Source organism: Patagioenas fasciata, chromosome 2 (assembly GCF_037038585.1).
Source record: "Patagioenas fasciata isolate bPatFas1 chromosome 2, bPatFas1.hap1, whole genome shotgun sequence".
Classification (NCBI taxonomy): domain Eukaryota; kingdom Metazoa; phylum Chordata; class Aves; order Columbiformes; family Columbidae; genus Patagioenas; species Patagioenas fasciata.
In genome coordinates, this window is record NC_092521.1 from 55,164,909 (window position 1) to 55,188,386 (window position 23,478).

General features: G+C 39.8%; 1 protein-coding gene across 2 annotated transcripts in view; it reads left to right on the top strand.

Moving 5' to 3' along the window:
* Nucleotides 1–23,478, top strand: part of RALBP1 (ralA binding protein 1) — a 33,788-nt gene continuing 10,310 nt past the window's right edge. The window contains exons 1-2 of one of the 2 annotated variants that reach the window (XM_065830971.2): nucleotides 1–156; nucleotides 16,946–17,239. In XM_065830971.2, the coding sequence (XP_065687043.1) occupies nucleotides 16,996–17,239 (244 nt within the window). In that variant the 5' untranslated portion in view covers nucleotides 1–156; nucleotides 16,946–16,995. Of the gene's footprint in view, nucleotides 157–16,945; nucleotides 17,240–23,478 lie in introns of those variants that run through there. The other variant, XM_071804244.1, reaches the window with a different exon arrangement.

A 23,478-nucleotide genomic window follows, 5' to 3' on the forward strand; every position in this document is an offset into this window, starting at 1 on the left:
CCGCGGAGCGAGGCGGCGGCGCCTGCGCGGTGGGCAGCTCGCGCGGCTCCCCGGCCGTCCCTCCTCGCGAAGCCGGGCGGCGGAATGGGGCGCGAGGCGGGGCCCCGCGCGTGAGGCCGAGGCGGGGCCGCTGCGACGGCGAGCGGGGCGCCGGCGGTGAGTGACCGCGGGCCGGGGTCCCCGGGCCGGCCCCGCTAAGGGGCGCGGGAGCCGCTTCCGGGCTGGTGGCGGAGGGGGGGGAGGGGAAGAGTGGGATAACGGTCGAGCGGAGAGTCACCCCCGCTCCCCCCAGGCGCGGCTGCCGAGTGGGGGAGGGGCCGGCCCGAGCCGCCCGGAGGCTGGGGGAGGGGCCTGGGGGGGTCCCCGCCCTGCTTTCCCCTTCACCCGGCCCGGGGCTGCTGGCGGTGCCGGCTCGGCAGGCCTGGAGCGCTGCCCTTCCCCCCGGGGGTCAGCCCCCTCCAGCAGCGGGGCGGCCTGGCTCGGCTCGCCTGCTTCGGTGGGGCTACCGGGCTGTGCGTCCCAGCGGTGGCTTCTTCATCGGGCTCCTCTGCAGGGGGACCCGACCCGTGTGTTTCACTTATTGGCCTGGTTGTCCCTCCTGTCCTCAGGGGGTTGGGCTGCTTGTGCACCCTCTTTGCTTAAGCATTTACGCGCTTTGAGCCATGTAGGATTCACCGTAACTCAGGCTCCCGTTAGAGGTGTGCTGGGCTATGGGCTATCTTTCTGTGGCTTTTTTTTTATTTTTTTGTTAAGGGGAGATAAGGTTTTTTTAATTAATTTACCTTTGCTTAGAGATCACACCTTTAAAAATCAGAAAACTCCTACCATTATTGTCATTCTTCAGTGTCTAGTATGTTTAACAAGTTGTAAGGATGTGGTGTTTTCCACCTGATAATGTTGTTACCGTATGTCATGTGTCAATGTGTGATGTATGAGTAAATAAGCAGATCTTATTTTTAAGTGCTTGTATGTGTTAAACCACGAAGAAAATGCGATCCACCCAGAGAATTTGAAAGTATCTGTTGGTGAGAATGGTATGGTTTGGATTTCCACCCCTCCTGTCCTGGTGTCACTGATGTTAATGGTCATCCTTTATGAGGAATAATAATAAAACCTAATAGCCTTTTTACCAGTTGCATACATCAGATGGATTTGTGTGAGTTGTTTGTTCCAGCATGGCAAAACAGCCATAATTGCATTCTTATAGCTATTTCTCACCTGGAAAGCACTTGAAGTGCTTACCATGTGTGTTCACATTGCTATAATGCACCCATTCATGGATGATGTTAAGGCTCTGTTGGATGCAATGCAGTATTATAATGCAGTGAATTTATTAGCAAGCTTAAAGAGAAATGGGAGAGAGATCCTTAGATTTGGGGTTTGATGTCATTTGAGGTGTTGCATACGGCTTCTGATGAATGATGCTATACAGCTTCTTCCATTCATTTTAGTACAGACCCTAGGTGTTACAGTACAGTTATGCAGTCAGTGTGACACATGCTCTTGACGGGCTCTTTTAAATGGAGAAACAAAATAGACTTTTAAAAAGCTCACAAGCAGTTGTGGTTTTGACTTTTTACTACTTTTAAGCGTGTGACTAAACTCCGTGCTGTAATGTTCTAGGTAGCGAGGTTAAAAATAGGGTGTTTATTATGGAGGAGCAGGAAAGTTTACATTCCGTGTTCTAAGGTTCTGATTTCTAACATTGAGAAAATAAGTTGTGTTTTAGTCTTCTCCCATCTGAAATAAACTATAGGGATAGCTGCCTGAAAATTTTAATGTTTTAGGTGCATCTCTGTCTTTGTCTTAGTTAAAGTGTGTTCAGGGGTGGAAGGGCAATTTTGTGGTTGGTTTGTTTGTTTCACAAAAGTAAGAATTTAATGGTAAAACCCCTGGTGTGCATGTAGTTATACAGGGAAGAAGTTTTTTCTGTAGGGTAGCTTATTTCAGTTTCTATATGTGCATGTCTATACTGGAATATGTTGTCTTGGTATTGCAATAACTGGATTTTTGCTTCAGAACGGCATGGCTTAATTTTGTACATGTAGTTACAGCAAAATTGATGTGTGCATGCACTAGATCCAACAGTTTGAGGTTTGGATCTCAGTTGTACCCTTTAGGCACTTCCCTGATATGTTTTTGCTGTATTTTCTTACAGAAAATATTCAAATAACACTGCTGTTTCTTACAAGCTGGTTTTAGATTAATGTGGAAGATGCTGCTGCTTAGCAATAAATACCAGAAAATGCAAATCTGAATTCCTTTTGTAAAGCTTGGTGTCATGTAGCTGGCCTCAAAATGCCAAAATAAAGTAGAGTATGACAATTCTCTTCAGTTCATTGTATCTGTAGTATAATGCAAGCTTTCCTCTGAGCTAATGCATCTTACTATTTTGAATCAGTGAATGATTCATTACCCTTAAAACTAGTCATGGCTTTTCGTGTGCCTGCTTCAGATTTTCACCTAAAGAATTCATCAGCTCTTTCTACTTTTCACCTGAGCCTCATTACCATAGTTTTCAAATTATTGCTAAAAAAAAAATACACACATATATACATATATATATATAAATGAGCCCATAGCTGGGCTGGAAGTAGCCCAGGGGAGGCTTGTGCTTAGGCTGCATCTACAGACGTGGTGATGTTGGTAAGTGATTGCTGTCCAAATAACAGTTACGTCTTCTGCCTGCCACTGCCAAAACAGAAAGGCAAGCATGCAGGTTGATTTTAGGAAACGGAAGGGTACGACTCCTTTCCTGTCTGTACTTATCCTTCCCATCCCAGCCATCCGTCGCCTTTTGGGCTTTACATCAGCAAATACAAACTGGGTCAAAGCTGTGAAGGTACAGTAGGGTGAAAGAGCCTTTGATGTTGGTGGCAGCCACAGCCAGCCTTTATCTCTGAAGCTGAGTAACAGCAGGGATGCTGCACTCCCTGCTTCCCATTTCTCTGCAGGCTGCAGGAGGAGATGGGGGTGATTGCTTACTGGGGCAGCTGCTGGGAGGTGGCAGGGAGAGGGATGTATGGAACTGCATGAGTAAGGAGTGGTGATCCAGCCAGGATCACCCAGCCCAAATATCTCCCAAGAGATTATAGGTTATTTTGTCCTGTTACTAGAAGATAGTACACTAGGAAAAATTCCTATATTTAGGTTTCATCAATACAGTGCTGTGACAGTTTTGAACTATTAGGGAAGAATTTGTGAAAAAGATACATACAAAGTACAGTTGCTTTGGTGGATAAAGTAATTTATGGAGAAGGTAAAAAGTAAAGCTAATACCTAAACAAAGTGTATCTGACTGAAAAGATTTGGGAAATTTAACTGAGGTTCTTAGGGTGATTTATTACTATTACTAGTGTATTGAAAATGCAGAAGGCATCTTTTTTTTTTTGTCTAATCTATGAATTCCAAGTAGGCATAGGAGACTGAGATCTACCAATTTGAAAACATGAGATCACAATGTTTAAGAGCAATCAATTCACTGCCTACAAGTAGTATTTCCTTTGGTAAGTAAATAAGATGTATTTAAATAGAGAACGTGGTTTGATATTTTTTCCCTGTGTCGCTTCTGTAATACTAAGTAAACAGAAGTGCAGATAATTAACGTTTCCCAGTTTCTTCCAGTAGCAGTTTGGCATAACATCCTGACTAAAAAATAACAACTAATTGTTTAATAAACACAGAATTTTATAACAATAAATAATTTTTTTGAAAGTGCTCACCAGTTGCTAAAACAATAGTAATGTAAATCTGAATAAGTATGGTGAGATGTTTAATAGCATGAATTAATGTGGTATGTAGCCCAGATTAAAAAAAATAGTAAAAAAAGTGTTGTGTTTAGTTTTAAATAATCAAATTTAGTATTGTTTCTATGTGCAGAATTAAATTACGTGGTTGTTCTGACATAATAGTAATTGAAGGGTGTGATGCAAGTTGCTTCATCCTTATTGGTCTGGCCTTAATTGTTAATAGTTTTTTATCCGTCCATTTGTGTTAAGTGCTGGGAAGATTTGTAGAAATGTAAACCTTAAGCAATCAATGCAACTATAAAATTTCTTTCAAAAGAAGGTTTCCGATCCTTGGTGCTATAGATTGAATTACGGTATGACCTTGCAGACAATCCCTGGCTTGCTTCCATCTGGGCTAACGTCTTTTCTTGAGGATGCTAAGTGATTCTTGCCAGCTGCAGCCCAACACGAAACACTGTGCTGGGAACACCTTGCACAGGTGTGCAGAAATGCACTAGTTTGTCTTCAGGGGGATACACTTTTCATAGGAGTAGGTGCTGCCCTCTACTTCAGAGCAATGGAAGGGGTAGCTTTGCAACTAACAGGAACAGATTTCTCTTTTGCATACTGCTGCCTTTATTCTTCTTCTTGCTCACAAGAAACTGAGCAATTTTAGACTGGCTATTTTGGTCTCTGGATGCACAGGAGGAAAGCAAGGGATGGTGGTGGCTGCTGGCAACAGGTGGGAAGGGGCCAGATGGCTGCTGTAGAAGAAGAGTGAGTAGCAAGCACTTGGTTGCATGGTTTGACATTCCAAATCGGAATGCAAGTTTGGACCAAACGGAAAATTATTTTAAGGAAAATAAATTTAGCTTCACATTGGTTGTTTTGTACATTTGCTAACAGTGAATTAACTGTTCACTGGCGTCAACTCATATAGTTATGTATAGATAGAATGTATTTTTATTTCATTTTTGTCCTCTCTAGTATGAAAACTTCACATGCTGCTATGATCTAACTTAAGTTAGGACATGAAGTTTAGATCCTGTTTTACAGTTTCAGTAGGATACCTGGGCTTCTATATTACATGTAGCCGAGCTTTGTGCTAGAAGACAGACATCTGGCAGGAAGGAACTCTTGGGACTGAACATTGATCTCTGGTACCACCAGAGCTTGAGCTGGATACATGGTTTTTAAAAACACAGTGTATTGTGATAATACCATTAACCTCAGACTTGTGGGAAAAGGGCTACCACAGTGATAAAAATTGCAACTTATCTTTTTCACAAAAAAATAGTAAGAATTCTGCAAGGATGTCACTTCTCTTTAAAACTATACCTAAGTTTTAAAAATAAAGTTACACCTAAGAGTGCAAAGCTATAATTTAAATGTTTTTTTTTCCTATAACTTTTGTGAAATTTAACATTTAACTTACCCTGGTAATTGGGCTTGTGCATTTTAAATATGAGTGTCACCAGTCAAGGTACAGAAAGTTTTTTTGATATTACAATTAAATTTTCACCGATTTTTGTTAGCATGAATTACATTGAATGCTAAATGTAAATTGTAATGCTAAACATGCCAGCAATGAAACTCTTTCATTTCATTGTATTAGTAGTGTTTTTCCATCATGTTACTATGTAAGTCCATAATTCTTGGTTATTGTTTTTCCCTGTCCAATACACCACTTTCACATACTTACTATTCAGTGTATAAATTTAATATTGCCTGCTAAGATAATTAAATTTGCAGGTATTTTACTATGTTTTTAATAATCTAACTCCAGTAGATGTTAATATTGTGAACTAAATGCTAGATAAAAGCATAACGTTAAATCTGTAGAAAAACTAAAATACTTTTTTTTTTAAAAAAATTGAATTAGAAGAAAAGTATCATCTGACCCCTCTTTTAATTTTTTGATTGTGGTGGCTTCCAAGGAGATGCTGTTCTTTTAAGACAGCCTGAAGAGCTTTTCATATTTGATGGGATTTTTTTTTTTTAATTCATTGAATGAACTAAAAATGAAAGAGCTCGGGAGAAGACCAAAAAAGAAGAAAACAAAGAAACCCAAAAAACCTAACAACAAAAAAATAGATTTACCCAGAAAATCCTTGGATTATTTCAGTCCAGTGGTTTTAGCTTTTCTTGTTCTTTAGATGTTTTAATCTTTACAAATTCTGTAAGTTTTCTTTGTGCTGGCCACTTGCAAGCTAATCTTAGATGCAGAGTTCTTTCACAGGGCTTGCTTCTGAAGTTTGAATCCTGAAATTTGGGGTTGCAGTTCTCCAAAATGTATACAACTCATACCACTGGTGATAGGTTTGTTTTTATCAGTCATGTTTTGAAAAGGATTTAAAAAGTTGTTGGAGGAAGTGAAATGTAACTTTCCAGCTGAAAGAAGAAATGATGAATATATGGAGTTCTGACCTTGTTGTTTAGATGGTTCAGTAAATTAATGTGACTGGCATACTAAGATGTAGATTCAAATCTGAGTTCTTTGACATAAATGATTAAGAAGAACTAATTTTCTGGCAATGACTATCACAAATATATCTCACAATATGCATAAACCTGTATATCAAAAAAACAATGGACAAGTTCTGCTGCTTGTTACCTGCAGCACTCTTTGTGTGCTACGATTTTATGATATTTATTTTATGATAAAACTGCCTTAGAGTTTCTATTGTGGTTTGGCTTAGTTTGGTTACTAGTTCTTTATAAATCCTTCTTTTGTAAGTAAGTTTTTAATATGCTATTTCAGTCAGACTTTGAAGACACCTAGAAGATACCCAAACATCTGTCATGGAAGTTTGCAGTTAACACATATCATCAGAACAGTCAGTGACAGATGCACATTTTTGACGGGTAATTATATTTGGTGGTTTTTGCTGCTTAAGAGCAAGGATTTCACCACTCTTAAAAATGCCTTATACCAACAGAGGCAGCTTATTTTCTTTTTGGGGTTGGGGGGAGGACAATGGCACTATTTTGTCTTATGTATAGTAGGGCTTCCATTAAACTATCTCCACTAATTTTAGTTAAAGCAGCATGATTTTTCTTTTGTAGACAAGGCTACACGAGAGATTTGGGAATGGCAATCAGAACTTGTTTGGTCCTGTGCTACCAAATACTGAACTTTTTTTTGCCAGCTGTGAAGCAAGCGTATTTTTAATGTCTATTTGTGTTACTATTCAGTTCATTTTTACTATATTTAGCAAGTAAATTGAAAACAGCAATCATTCTTTATTTCTTCAGGTATGTTTTTTATGATACTCTGAAGCCATAGGACTGCTGAAAAGTACTTCATCAAGTGCTACAGACTGAGTTGGAGCTTGTTTTAGAAAATATGTGTCAATTTAATTTTAAATTCTAAGGATGCGTATGCAATTTTCTGGAAAGCCAGTGTTTCATGTAAGTTTTCTTGTGAGGCTGTTTGAATGTGTAAATTGGCACAGAAAACAAATGTTATGAACTTGTGGGTCCTGCTGCTGTTTCAGTAATCAGTAATTTAACTGATCAGCCTTCCCCATAGCTGCTTCTGAAGAAGCCTTTGCTGGCTGTGGAGGCAGATTCCTCCTGCCCAGCTGTTCCTTGCTGGGAGGAACCGTGGAGACCAGTTGCTGCCCCAAGCTGGGTGGTGCCGCACCTTGCCTTGAACATGTTTGTGAATGTTTGTGGTGTTCACGTGCGTGACATTTTGCAACATCTCAGCCCTGGAGGTGGTGATGTTAATCATAATTAATAATCTACTGAGCTTATAAATATTCAAGTTGACTTTCCCCTTGGGTGTTGAGTGAATCTGGGGCAGAGGTAGAAAACAGGAATTGTTAATACGAACTCTACAAATGGTACTGAAAAAAATAACTAAAAATTTAGAAATTTACAGAAAGGTTAAATACTTCATGTGGTCTTGATGAAGAGTTGTCATTTGCATTGATGGGAATATGTCTGAAAAAAGGATATGATATAGTCTTCTTCTTGTGTGGAAATTTACATACCACAGGTTATTAAAAAAAAAAAAAAAAGATAATTTTCTTTTACATATTACAGGAGTTTGACAGATATCACACAAAATCACAGGATCAGTATATATTCCAGCAGTTTGCACTGCTATAGACATACCATGGATCAATAAAACTATTATTTTATTGACAAAACATCTACAAATAAAATGAGCTACACCAGAAAAAAAAAATATTTTGATGGGTAAAACTGCATCTACAGCAAGACTTTGCTAAAAACTGCTGTGCTGGGAGCATGGAAACATTATGCTCCTATCCATTATAGTTAAGTTGGTGAAATGCCTGCGTGTAACTCAGTGTCCAGTTGATTTTTCTCATTATGGTCCTAATAACACAAGCAGTGAAGGCAGAAAGGGAGACTCCTTTTACTTTGGTTTCCAGGTCAATAATTACTGATGTTAGCGTGATAATATACAGGACTCTTTATGCAAAAAACAGAGGTGCTGCAGATAGACATATTTATCAAATAAGCGCTAAAATAATCAGCAGATAGACATAGTTATTAAATAATCCATAAAAATAATCAGAGCAGCTGTCATATAAACAGTTTTTCTAGATCGAAGTTTTTTGTTTTTCTGTTGTTACAGTGGAATGGGTTTTATCTCAAACACTGTAGTTCTGTTTTAATATTCACTAAAAGTTGGGTGTGATTTACCTGAGTTACATTTGAACATGCAGGGTTTTAAACAACAACAAAAAAATCATATATGGAAACTGATCATCTGTGTTGTGTATCACACTATTAAGAGATTGAAGCAAAGCTGTTCTTAGTTCCTCCTTATGTTATAGAGTTGTCAGCCTCTAATTTATAGATCTCTTCATCTGTGTTCAATACATGGTAGCAAAAATTCCATGTAAAGCGCAAGAAACCTAATTATCCTAGTTTTAACCCTGAAGGTTTGTGTGTCAATATGCTTTCAGAAAATGCTTATTTCTGGGAATGATAAGGCCTTAGATTTGAATAATATTTGTATTTGGTAAAGTAAACTAGCCTATTCATACTGATCTCTCAGTTAAAGGATTATGAAGTGACTTCTGTAAAATTAACTTAATGCTCTTTGAAAATGTTATGAATAAAATAATTATCACAGTTCAGGCAATTCAGTAAAGAAGAATGGTACTTCTAATTGATTTTTCTACATCCAGCCTAAAAGATAATGCCCCAATAATGGATTAAAAAGCTACACTGTCTGGATTCAGCATGCAGGACTTTGTGGAGCGTGTGCGCTCCTTCTCATTTCCTCTATATATTAAGCTTACACAGTTGACAAAGCGTAACTGGGCTTCGTCTGTGCTAAACTTGGTGTGTTAGCGGGTGGCAGCAAGTGGCTTTTCGAGGACAAACCAGAAGATATGAGTTAGGCAAAGGTGTTTGCAGGGGGACATACCCCTTCAGGTTTGGTTGTAATTGGCTTGAATAAGAAAGATTATGATAATGCAACAGCGTTGGCATCTGCTTATACCTGTCAGCGGAGTATATTCCCAAAATTTCTGTAGAGCTTGAACTCTACCTGCTGGCAGGAGCCTCACGATGTGTTAGTGTGCCTCTGCTGCTGCTGTTGCTTTTGCCAAGTGAATTACTGCAGTTATAGAAATGCTATTGTGTTACATTACGCATTTCTGGTCTCTAGGCATGTCCCAAATTTGTTACTAGCGTTAAATCCAAAGCAAAGTGTCTTTAATATTTGTTTTTTACCCTTGTCATTTCTAGAATTTTAGCATGCCTTAGCTAATGCACTCTTAAAACAAAAACAAACCCAAAACTAGGCTATGTGTAGCCTTAGGGTTTTTTTTATTATTTTGTTTTAATTGGGCAGTAGAACTGATTGTGCAGAGCTCTGGCCTCTCTCAAAAACTAGATTCTGTTCTCTGTTGTGTGATCTGTCATAGTCAGTCTGTAAATGCTCTTGAAAGAATAGCAGAAATGCTTAAAACTCCAGTTAAATATTTGATGCCAAATCCATTGACTTCTTGTCTGCCTTTTTTTTTTTTTTTTTCCCCCTCCTCACTCTGGTGATTAGCACTTTCTTTTTAAACAGCATTTATGGTACATTCAGCTCAGCTGGTCAGGCTTTTGTGGTCTTTTTTTATTTTTAACTGACTCCACTAAATAGACAGCTGTTCTCAAATGTCTGAATTTAGATACTGAAGCGTGACTGAACGGTGCCATAGTTGAAATCTCTGATAAGGGGAGTTTCTCATTAAATAAACTCAGCCCAGGAACTGACAGAAGTATAAAAATTAGTCTTAATTCTCTAGATCAATTACTGTACGACTTGCTGCAGACCTTTGGTGACTAGGGATTACACAACTCCTCAAAAGGCTTGTCAGAAAACATGAAACTTGTACATAGTCCTGAGGGCAAAAAAAGCCCAAGGTGATACTATGTTTGTAGCAATTTTTAGTAAACTGCACACGTTTTATTGCATTTTCCTCCTTTTTTCTTTCAAGTGGTGAAACTAAATCTTTCTGTTCTGTTTTACAGGCATTAATGGTGGCACAAGTGGGAATTTGGAGAGGTGGACAGGAGAAAAAGGACAGGGTTTTCACAACAGGAATAATTTTAGGGCCAATCTAAGCAATATGGCTAGCATAAATGTGGTACAATATTGTGTTTTTCAGAAGTATAGGAAGGTTTGATGCATTTGCAGGACAGTGTGTATTATTTAATTTAGCTCTGTCATGGTTTAACCCCAGCCAGCAACAAGCACCACACGGCCACTCGCTCACTTTGCCCCGCCCCCAGCAGGACAGGAAGAAGAGAACTGGAAGGACAAAAGTGAGAAAACTCATGGCTTGAGATAAGAACAGTTTAATAATTGCAATAAAATAATTATAATAATTGTAATGAAAAGGAATAGAACAAAGAAAGAGAAATAAACCCCAAGAATGACAAGTGATGCAAATGAAAACAGTTGCTTACCACGACCTAACCATGCCCAGCCATTAGCTCAACCCCAGCCAAAACCAGCACAAGCTCTCAATAGTTTAGCCCTTATTGAAAGTTACCACATTTTTATTTGGGCTGAAAATTGCTTGGTTGGGTTTCTTAGACTGGTATTTAAAAATTTAAACAAAATGCTCCAACCAAATTCTTTCAAACTATTTCTTAGAAGTAAACTAGCAGGAGAGAAAATGTCTTTAGTGTAATTAGAAGTATTTTTGTAATCAGGCAAACTTTTTTAATGCTATTTGTATTTTAGAGAGGAAGCCTAAATTTGACTGGACATGACCTCCCAACTTTCCTTGCTTATGTGCAGACTGTAATTTTCAGAAACCTTAATTAGAACCGAATGTGAGAGAAATGGAAGGAGGCAGGCGAAAACCTGGGAAATGGTGAGCAGCCAGAGGGAGAGATTAGATGGGGCACTGGGTGTGGAGAAGTGGTGAAACTGAATTTGCACAGTTCTAAGTGCTGAACACCTGCATGGTGAGGAGGAGGTTGTGAGAGAGAAGAGGTACAGTCCTGACAGTGGAGGAACTGCAGGGGAGGGGAATGAAGAACCTAATGGAGAGGGCCTGAGCCTGGGAAGCAGAGGGACTAGACCTCAAAATGGGAAACTAGTGTGCTGCGCTTGAGGATGATTGGGGGAGGAGCTGGCACTGGGCTGCTTTGTGGTGATAAGACCATGGGGGCCAGGAGTAAGATTCACAGTGGCTAAGACTAGAGAATCCTGAGCAGTGGAACAGCACTCTCCCAAGAAAAATGAGAATGAAGAATGAGAAGCTGTTCTCTGGGTAGACAGTAGCAGTTGTAATGCAAGTCACTCATATAGTCAAGATGCTTCTGCAAAGCCTGGTCTGGTTACAGTGTTTATCTGCCTCACAGCGCAGGGTCCAGACCTTCTTACTTCAGAAATATGCAATGTAAAGCATTTAAACAGCAGTCTTTCCGGTTGTTAGCTGGCCATTTATTTCCAAGAATGCCTTATGTATATGTGGTTGTGATCATAATAAAATGCACCACTTTGAATCTGCTTCCATGGCAGCTGATTCAACTGGGGAACGACATGTGGCAGGGCTTGCTGAGATATGGGAATGAACAAGGAAGCCACACGTGCCACAGTTTGTGTAACCTCTGTATAGGGCTTTGGTTGTTACCCTGTGAAGATCTGTGCCTAGGCTTTTCTCGTAGACTGTCTGCTTTAGGTTGCTCTGGAGCAGACAGTTGGATGCAAACCATCACAGTGTGCCTCACCGGGGAAGTGGGCTGTTACAGCAAAAACAGGCAGTGTGACGTGGGGAGGCAGAGTTATGGGACAGGGGCTTTTCATATGTGGTTATGGTTGATCTCTTTTCAGGTGCACTCCCTCTAGAGTAAAGAGCACTTAACTCTCTCCAGGGAGTCCAAGGTCTGTTTTCCCCAAGATGTCTGATGGAAACAGCCTGATGGAGCTCTCCAGAATTTGTAGACTAGAGGCTGTTTTTTCTGAAGTGAACCAAACCAGAAAGCTAACACTTAACCTGGAGAATTTATCATCATGTGATTGTGAGACTTTATCATAATGCGATCAGAAGCCTGGTTTCTGATATTTTAAAAATATCTGGGATATTATTAATTTTTTTTTAAGGGTCTCTCTACTGAACAGGTTAATGAAGAGCTGGAATACCCTTGATAAAAGGGAATAACCTGGCTAGTGCAAGATATTCTGAATGTGAGCTGGCTCCTCAAGAGTCTGCTCAAATATGGATGTGGTCTGTAGCTCTCTGATTGTGAGAGCTAAGTAGTTTTGTGTATTTGTATATCACTACAACTGAGCTGGTATGGGCTCTTAAAGCAGAACTTGAAATACTTTGGATAGTACCGTAATTCCAAGAGGCTTTATCCACCTACAGGTAAATAAGAGAGCATGCAGACCTGTGTATGTTACTTTTAGAGTTGATCTGATGATGGCATTTTTTTCGTAAAATGTACAGCTTGCTCCTATGTGACTCGAGTTGAGTGATTACACACTCTCCTTTGAAGTAAATTTTCTAACGTTCTCATAGCATCACATATTCTGTAAAGCAGGGGTGTCAAACTCCTTCTCAGTGGGGACCACATCAGCCTCGTGGTTGCCTTCAAAGGGCCAAATGAAATTTTAGGACTGTATCAAAGTAGGAATAAAGTAAACTTTGGTTTAGGAACTGAATGCTGCTGTGCAGTTTGAATTTTATTCTCTTTGTCAAAAAAAAAAAAAATCTTGTGAAGGCCTTTCTTGAGGCTTTAATTATTGCCAGTTGTGAAGAGTGCATGACTCCCAAGGGAGTTATTTAATGCTCTGTTTATGTGATTACTGGTGACTTGTGAAATTTTAAACTTGCTCTACCTGCCTACATGAAGCACTTCCCTTTTCTTTTTCCTTTTCATGGCCATGTTGCCTTATTAAAGAAAGGAAAAGACACTGTTTATGTACCTGGATGCTGCTTGTTAAATAAAATAGATGGCCTGTGATGTCATTTTGCTGTTTGGCTGCATGGCAACAGTTCAGTCTAAGAAAAGCCACATTTTGTTTTAACAAAAGACGCATTTTGTTTTAAGTTTTTCAGTATGTTGTAAAATTTGCACCTTTTTATGCAAAAGTGCAGCTTAAACTGTAGTGGTTTGTTGCAATAATAAAAACTCAGAACAATTTGAGTAAAACCTAAATGATTTATCAGCTTTAAGATACTAAAAGCTTTCCTCTTTGCCTAAGCTGTTGTGGTAGCTGACATCCATTGGTAATTACAAGATGATTAATTTGAGGCATACTTAACAATATCCTCTACTCTTGGAAGGACCGTGGTTTTAATGGCCTCACACACTTTGCAATAGTCTGCTGAAGATGCAGAACTTAGACATGTCTCTGACGTTGTATAGTCTTGGTAAATAACTTACTTCTAACTCTGTTTTCTCATCTCCAAGTCAACTTTTTCAGCCATCTCAGCAGTTGTATGAGTACCACTCATAAGTTTCTGAAGTGCTTTGACATGCTTAGACCACCAGTGATAGATTTTATTCTTTCCGCTGTGGTTCATTACTTGCCAAAATGGAGCTATGCTTATTACTAGGATAATTTTTGTCCAAAGGCAGTGTGCCTCATTCTTTGGGCAACATACGTTTCTTCGCATATGTGCAGATCTTTTGGACTGAAGGCCTGCAATGACGAGGCACTGCTGTGTTCTGGATCTTGGTTTTGGAAGCTTACAATAGTGCAGGTTCTGGTAGCCGAGGGAGTGTTTCCACTCTGCCTCCGTCCTTTGATTACTGACTTCTTGGGACTGTTCTCAATGTAACACCCAGATTTGCCTGTTCGTGGCAAAATGAGGATGACCTGGGGACACCCACCGTGCTTCAGATGTGGTCTTGCATAATGCTTGCTACAGAGAAATTTCCCATGTCCTTCATTCCGCCCAACAGCTTTACAAAATAACATCTGTGCATGCAGTCACCTGCTGTAATTTGCTTCTGCTGTTGCAAGTGGTTACAAGGCACAAAGTCACAACACAGACTCAGTGCAATACAGAAATAATGGAGCCTTCTGTACTGAATGAGAGCTGGGAGTCTGGTCTTTCAAACTGTGCCTCTCTTGAATGTGTTTGCGCCAACTTAGACACACTGTAGTAAGTGTAATAAGAGATCTATTAAAGTTTGCTATCATATCTCTGTCAGCCTGTTCCAATGCTATACATCCCTTTCCATGAAGAAATTTTTTCTAATATCCAATCTGAACCTTTCCCTGTACAACTTGAGGCCATTTCCTCTTGTCCTATCACTTGCTACTTGGGAGAAGAGACCAACACCCTCCATGCTACAACCTCCTTTCAGGCAGTTGCAGACAGCAATAAGGTCTCCCCTCAGCCTCCTTTTCTCCAGGCTGAACAGCCCCAGTTCCCTCAGCTGCTCCTCATCAGACTTGTGCTCCAGACCCTCCATCAGCTTTGTTGCTCTTCTTTGACCATGCTTCAGCACCTCCATGTGCACCCTTCAGCACCCTTCTTGTAGAGATGCCCAAAGCTAAACATGGTACTTCAGGTGCAGCCTCACCAGTGATGAGTACAGGGCGATAATAATTTCCCTAGTCCTGCTGGCCACACTATTTGTGACACAAGCCAGGATGCTGTTGGCCTTTTTGGCCACCTGGGCACACTGCTGGCTCATGTTCCGCCAGCTGTCTGTCAACACCCCCAGATCCCTTTCTGCCAGGCAGCTTTCCAGCCACTCTTCCCTGAGCCTGTAGCACTGAGGTTGTTGTGACCCAGGTGCAGGACCCGGCATTTGGCCTTGTTGAACCTCATACAGTTGGCCTCAGCCAAATGATCCAGCCAGTCCAGATCCCTCTGTATGGCTTTCCTGCCCTCCAGCAGATCAACGCTCCTACACAACTTCGTGTCATCTCCAAACTTGCTGAGGGTGCACTCACCTCATCCAGTTCATCGATAAAGAGATTAAACAGAACTGGCCCCAATGCTGAGCCCTGGAGAACACCACTCATGACCAACCACCAACTGGATTTGGCTCCGTTCACCACAACTCTTTGGGCCCAGCCATCCAGCCAGTTCTTCATCCATTGCCAAGTACACCTGTCCAGGCCCTGAGCTGCCAGCTTCTCCAGGAGAATGCTGTGGGATAGGGTGTCAAAGGCCTTACTGAAGTCTAAGTACACAACATCCACAGGCTTTCCATCATCTATTAGGTGGGTCACGTCATAGAAGGAGATCAGGTTGGTGAAGCAGGACCTGCCTTTCATAAACCCATGTTGACTGGGCCTGATCGCTTGGTTGTCTTGTATGTACCAAGTGATGTCACTCAGGATAATCTGCTCCATGAACTTCCCTGGCACTGAGGTCAGACTGACAGGCCTGTAATTCCCCAGACCCTCATTCCGGCCCTTCTTATAGGTGGGTGTCACATTAGCCAACTCCCAGTTGGCTGGGACCTCCTCAGTTAGCCAGAAGTGCTGATAGGTAATGGAAAGTAGCCTGGTGAGCATCTCTAGCAGCTCCCTCAGAGCCCTTGGATGGATCCAGTCTGGCCCCATAGACTTGCGGGTGTCCAAGTGGTGTAGCAGTTCGCTAACCATTTCCCTTTGGATTATTGAGGCTTCATTCTGCTCCCCATCCTTGTCTTCTGGCTCAGGCGTTTGGGTACCTGGAGCACAACTTGTCTTACTGTTAAAGACTGAGGTGAAGAAGGCATTTAGTACCTCAGCCTTGCCCTCATCTTCTGTCACTGTGTTTCCCCCCGCATTCACCAGAGGGTGGAGATACTCCTTAGTCCTTCTTTTGTTCTTGCCTTGACACTTGGGGCAATGGGAGTAGGAAATAGCTTTTACTTTTTCTGAAGTTTGCTCTATTTTTGTTTTCCTTTCATCCCTTGAAAGAAGAGCTAATATCTGAGGGTGATGATTTAGACACAGAGGGCCAAATTCAGCAAAGCAGCCTCCAGAGGTATGATGTCCCATATGGCTTATCTGTTCTGTAGAATTTCTCAGATTTTGTTCTAGGAATAATTTTTTGCTTACAGTTTCCATTGCTAAGAATTTATGTATTGGCTTCTTTCAGCAATTTTCATCTTGTCTTTTATTTGGCCATAACTCTCAAGCAAACAATGTATCAGCATCTGGGTGCAGATGACCTGATATAGCCTCTTCAAATGTGAAGTTGTTGTTGTATACCAGAAAGACTTAATCATTCTTTTTCTACATTATTTAATTTGCGTTAGCATAATTAGAAGATGGATTTTACTTTAGGATTTTTTTTCCTTATTGCAACAGCCCAGGCAAGTTCTTATTTGCATCTGTAAAATATGCTTGGGAAAGATGAAAATGATATTTGCCTTAAGTGCAGTGCTCACAAATACCCTGATGTTCCAGACAGATCTATTTGCCAATCGGTATGCAAACTGCCTATACATTTTGTAAGAATTATTTCAAGTGTTAAAATATTCCAGTACTTAATATATAATGTTTTGTACAGGGTAGAGTACAGATGGCTAAAGTAGCAACTTAGCAACTCTTTTATTATGTTAGTATGGTTTAGGAGTTAATGGAGAGATTCTGCAAACACTGAACTTTGGACCTGATGTTGTGTTACTGTGTCTTGACATAAGTTGGAGCATTCATTGCAGAAGGTATTGCTGTTCGTTGTGTTTTCAGGATAGAGCTCTAAGTAAGGTATTCTGACACCCGGTGCTTAAAATTGTGTGGGGTTTCTTTTTGTTTTCCCCTGCTGCAGGTGTGATGGACAGGTAGCAGAAGATTTCACTTGGATATCAGGGAATCAGAATGACTGAGTGCTTCCTGCCTCCCACTAGCAGCCCCAGTGAACACCGTCGAGTAGAACACAGTGGGGGTCTTGCTCGTACTCCCAGCTCTGAAGAAATCAGTCCTACAAAATTCCCTGGGTTGTACCGCACCGGTGAACCTTCACCACCTCATGACAGCTTGCACGAGCCTCCAGATATAGTATCTGATGATGAAAAGGAGCATGGGAAGAAGAAAGGAAAATTTAAGAAGAAAGAAAAAAGAAGTGAGTAGGCAACTTCTCTTATTTCATGCTTATAATTTCTCTTTCTTCCTTCCTTCCTTCCTTTCAAAATTGCTTAATATTCCCAATGGAACTTGTGTAGGTGTGCAGGAAGTTAACTTGTACAAACAGGATTTGTGCAATACTTGTTTCTCTTAAAAAAAAAAAAGCTTTAACCAAAAATTGGATTTTTTTTTTTCTCTGATACAGGTGCCAAGCACATGCCCAGAAAATTACTAATAAACATGTTTATCCAAAATCTTTAACAATGCATTGGTAATTGCCTGGCATGGGGTTCTTCTAATCTCATTACCTATTCACATTCCAAGTGGGATTTTTCAAGTGTATTTCTAAATAGATGCTTTTTGAAATTTTAGCTGAGGTGGTAGCTATTATACTGTGTGTTTTTCCTGAATTTTGTACTTTTAAATTTGGACAAGTCAGTTTGAACAACTTTGACCCTTTTCCCTTATGTCTCCTGTATCAGGTTTGCTGTTGTGTACCATCTCAAGTTTTCTTGTGCACACTGCACCATTATTTGAGGTGTAATAATAGCTGTGTCCTTTTTTTCACTGGCTTCTCATTTTAGTCTGATCATGCAGTTTCCTCCAGCAGTGCCTAAGTATTATTGCAGAGTTCAGAAATGTACAAGCCAGCACTGGGATCTGAATTTACTAGAACCAACAGAGTAGAAATTAGAAGAAAGTAAAGCTTCGACTATAGAATCCGTTCTTTCTCAGTGTATCAGTGGCCAGAATGGAAATTTTTATTTTATTTAAAACGGACTCCTGCAAAACAACAGAGATCTTACTTCCCATCTTTAGTGTTGTGCAGAAAATTTTGGAAACATGAAATAGTTTTTATTCAGTAGCATTTTCCTGCATATTCTGAAAGAACTTGGAAATTTTAAGCCGATACTGAGCACTCTCAGTACCAGAAAGATCCTTACTGTCCAATTCTCCAAAACCTAAATTATCACAGCCCAAATGTTAGTACTTTTTAAATTGGTATTTGTTTTAGCAAGATTTCAAAATAATGTTCATTTTGTATGATGCCTGTATCTCTGAGGCCTGGAAGTTCTGGATGCCAGTGTACCTTGACACTTCTCATTTGTGAAATTTGGAAGATCAAAGATAATGAAAAAGCACATAGTATTCTGGCATGTTAGGGTGAATATGGTGACTATTATTAATATGCATGCACATATTTAAATAATTTCTCTTTAAGAATTTGCTGCCACTGCCCTGCTTTTAATCAAACCAGTTTCCAAGAATGCAGGATTTGTTTCTGGCACAGTTTAGAAGGACTATTGTTATTAACTAAAGGCGGTGTGCATAAAGGATACTGTAACTCAAGAATATATTATCCTCCAGTTAAAACCAACAGTTTAAATTCCTGCAGGTTTTAAGAAAACTGATTCTTTAGGTTTTTTTCCTAATGTTGACTTGTTAACCTAATACAGGATATTGGATTGGTGATGAAAATTCAGTATTGATCGGATGGGTCTAAATTCAAGCTATTAGAAGCTGTTTTTTTCTTCTTTCCAAGTCAGCTTTCTGTTATAACTCTGAATTAGGCACCTCCAAATTTAGAATTGTTAGGGGTCAGCATTATACATCGTGTGGATTTGTGGTGTAATTCTGCATGTCTCATGGTGATGGTCTAACTGAAGGCTGAAGAGGAAAAAGGCTTCTTCAGCAAATACGTGCAGGTCTGTGCACATTAGCATTGTAATGGCTTTATTCCACAAGTGATTACAGCACGCTTTAGAGCTGATGGAAGCAATTTTTGTTACTTAAAAGAAGCTTTAAAGGTATGAAAAATCCTCAAAAACACAAAAATGCAAAACGTAGGAAGAATCAAATTCTGTCTTGCAGCTATAATGTAAAAGGCATTCAGCATTTCTTAGCCCTAATGTAAGTATGTCATATAATTGCCAGTCAGGTAGAAGAGTAAGTTACATACAAAGCTTTCAGTATCTCTTGTACAGTAAAAAAAAAGGCCATTATTGTAAATATACCCTGAACAGACATTTCACGTATGTAAATGACAAGGGCTTTTTACAGCTGCTTAACATGGCTGATTTTTAAGAGTTCCCCTTCCAGCCTTGCCTGTTGTTATTCCTTCCATACTTTTGATTTTTCAGGTTCTTCCACCTTTTAAATTCTATTGCATGTGTTCAGATTGTTTCTTTTCACTTCTCTGGACACCTGCCTTGATTTTGGGTAGCACACAATCTGTTATGATCATGTCATTTGGAGCTTCAACAAATATAATTGAGCATTTCAGGGAGAAAAAGAAAAGCGTTGGTGTTGATATTAAATTATGACAGAGTAAATGTCTGTTGAGCTTACAATACTAGTGAATTCATAACAAGGTCATCCAAACTCCTGAAACTGTATGTAACTTTAATTCTACAAAGATTTGGGGTATTTTAATAATACTCTAAATGTAAACTTCAAGAATGCTTGAAGAGCAGGAGGATATATGGAAAGGGAAGGATAAGTACCCCATTTTAGTTTTTCAGGTAAATCCTTTTTGCTGGAGAAATATACTCTTATCTTCAGCATTTTATATGCTAGTAAGGGATCTTCTTTCCTATGTAGATAATAAAATAATTTGATATTTTTCCTGTTAATGGCAATAATCTAGTAATACACAGCAATTATCCTGGGGAAAAAGTTATAAATTTTTTTTCACAGTGATAGAAAATTATATGAAATGTTGGGGGGGGGGGGGGGGGGGTTTGTGTGGAATGACAACTACTGGAAAAAAGTTTCAGCCACTGATGTCTTTCTCTGCTCCTCTCTGACATCCTGTTGTTTAGCTGCAGAATGAGTTAGATTAGGGGACTTCTTAGGGGTTGAAATGAATTTTCTTTTTACTGGGATAGTTTTAACACCAATCTGTTTCCTCACTCAAAACAACCTTTGCTCGTGGAAGAACTTGTGCTGTGGCAGCGTGCAAGCAAAAACGGATGGTTGTTTTGAAGCAGTAATGGTTTATACGAGACACTGATTAGCGTAATTGACTTTTTTTTTTTTAATGGTTAACTTTCTGTCAGTAATCACACCATAAAATATGCAGTTCCTTGCAAAAGAAAAAGTTTGTAAGTAATACTTAAAAAGCTATTCCACCCATTATAATTTCTGCAGATAGTCTGTAGGTAGTACATCTTACTCTGTCCATTCGTTGTACTTTTGAGATTGATACCATTGGACAGGATGGGTTCAATATGTAGCTAGGATTTTTTGTTTAGAATAATTTTCATTTTCTTTATATAATTTGTGGGAAAATGGAGAATTGGTTGAATTGTAAACTAAACTATCTTGTGAAAAAACAGTAGTATCATTGGTATGAACTCTTCTGAAATTTTCAGGAAATATTTTTGAAGACCAAATCTCTAATGTGTTGGGCAAGAGGTCATATATGGGTTTTTTTGAGATGTAGAGGAGGGCTGAAATATTCCTACTGTTAACTTGGGGACCTGCTCCAGTTGGTGTCAGCCTTTATCTTCTTCCCCTGAATTCCTGAGTTGGGATTCTAGCCACCTGCCACTCTGTGCTGGGTACCACCAGGTGGAAGATGCCAGCCTGCTCTCTTTTCTGTCATCATAAGGGATTTTTTTTCCAAAATAATTTCTGCTGGACATCCAGCAACTATGCAAAAGCTCCAGTAGCATTCCCAGCTGTTCCAGGTAAAGCAATGACTTGGTAAGTTGCATCCGTGCTCAGGATCCTTCATTTCTGTGGAGAAATATCACATGTCTATAGGGGCAGGTCTGTTAAACATTTTAAGGAAGCCATTGTCATCCTACGAAATAACTAAATAGCTGCCATTACAAACAAACCATTGTTTTTACTGATGAGGTGTGTGGAAAAGCCCTGAGTACAGTTTCCAGATCTAGAGAATAAGTTACTAGAATTTTCTACCCGCGATAAGCATTAGAGACTCTTCATATCAAGGTTTATCTTTGTGTTGCTGCATCCCATCTACTGACAAACTGGTATGTGTACCTGTATAGCACTGTGTATTTATTTAGTAAAGTACTCTTTGCAAATAGTTTAAAAGCTTGCCTTTTGATGCCACTAATTATTTATATCAAAATAAGGCAAATTGAGTATTTCAGGTTAATTTGCTCTCCTTGCGTAGCACTGCACAGTAATGCGAATGCAGAATTTGTTTGGGAGTGCTGTGCTCATGTCAGTGAGTTGAATGTATATTACAAGCAAACAGATCTAATTGAAAGTTGGATAGTAAGTGTTGGTAATGTCCGTAAGTTTTAGGTTTCTATTAATAATAACAACACATCTTGTGGGTTAGGAGAGGAAACAGAAGCCATCTACACAAGCTCATTCTGCATTCATGGATGTCTTACTCTTTTATTTATAAGTGGCATACAAGTTGATGGCAATCCCTCTGATAAACTGAAATTAGATTATAACTAATGCTAGTGTTGCGCATGGGTCTGTATAGTCATAGCTGACCTACTAAGTCTTCCATATGTAAAAGCAATCCATGTTTTCTCTTAGTGAATTAGTTACATGTGCATCCAGATTTTCCCAGGGAGCCAACATCCGACGTAGAGGCATAAATGACTTAAAAACTCATCAGATACCTGATGCGCAAAATATATCATATGGTAGGTTTGATAAGTGGCAGCTCTACACAATGCACCCCTTTGTGTCAAAAGTAAATGCTCTAGCAGGAATTTATAGCTGCATTGTGAGAGTGCAGGACAAGTATTCCCAAGTAAGGAGACTGATAGAAACAGTGGCCTTGCTGCATGACAAAGCTTTTAAGCCTGTAAATTAGATTTTTCCAGAGTAACACTGGAATTTTTTTATTATTATCTTTCAAAGCGGTTTTCGTAATTTTCAGTAAGGTAAGAGCTGTATTTGCAGCATCACGTTTCAAGTAACTGCATTGAAGGCATGATTGTGGCAAAGCCCAAAGAAGGTACTGGCAGAGTCCCGTCGTTATGCTGGTGGAATTTGAGTATTTATTAAATGAATACGGGCTTCATACAGGTGGAGGAAAATTGGTGCACATTAGAGTGATGGGAAAATGCAGACTAGAAGTCTTGAGAAAACAGTGAACAGATATGCCAGTTTACTAACAGTAGATAATACTTCATTCCACATTTAAAATTACCTGATTTGTCAGGTGCTTTTGATGATATTTCTTCTGTGTAAATTCAGGTTGTTTATATTTCAATATATTGTGTCACTGGTGAAAGGTAAACAGCAATATAATATACCGTACCAGAAGTACGGTAAAGAAACTTGGGTTACCTGAGAGACATATGAAAAGCCCTGTTGGTATGGGTGGGAGATCCTCTGTGAATCTGTCATTAGCATGTATTTCTAAACTTTGACTGCAACAAATTAGAATAGGCTGGTTTTGTATTTAACTTGTTCCTTCATGTCTTCTCACAAAGTCAAGAATTACCAGTTCCAGTCATGTGCTGTTGCTGGTGTTGCATTACCACAGCTCTAGAAAAGCACTGAGGCTTGTGTTGCAACACGGAGTGTTGAGACATGCGAGGCAGGGGCTGTGTTTGGTGGTGAAAACAACCTCTGGTCCCCTGTGCTGGCCCAGGGGATGCGCTGGTGCCGGTCCTAGTGTGCGTGGGAGAACCCCGCGGTGCCGGACTGGGGCTGTCAGAGCCACCCAGCAGGAAAGGTTGAGGGTGGATTGTTCTGAGCTCTGGGGAAGATCTGGCTGAATTATTTGTTTATGCACTGCAGGTTTCCTTATCCATTTCTGGGTTTAGTTTACCAAAAGAGGGAATGATGGATTAGCCAGTAAACAGGAAGGGTAAGACCTGGTTGCTAGCTGTCCTTTAGTTAACATTTGCATTTTTATATTAAAATTCCCTTGGATGGGAACGGTGCTGCAGCCTTTCTACATCTATAACATAAAGTACATGTTTGGGACAAGTCCAGGATGAGAAGGGTGAGCTGGTCAAACAGCTGTAGTTATTTTATGGCAGTTCCATGCTTTAATAGATTTCTTATATTTATTTGACTATTAAAAGCCACCTTCTACAGAGCAGCCAAGGAGGCTTCAAGATACAGACGGCTGCTTGAATGTGCTGAAATAACGTTGCGAAACTCTGAGCCTTAATATAGTTTAGAATTTGAAGAATAAAAGACTGAATGCCCCCTGGTTCTTTTGCACAATATCATTCACCTGTAAAAAATTACAGACTATAACCTTGTCCGTGACGCTTGCTCTTG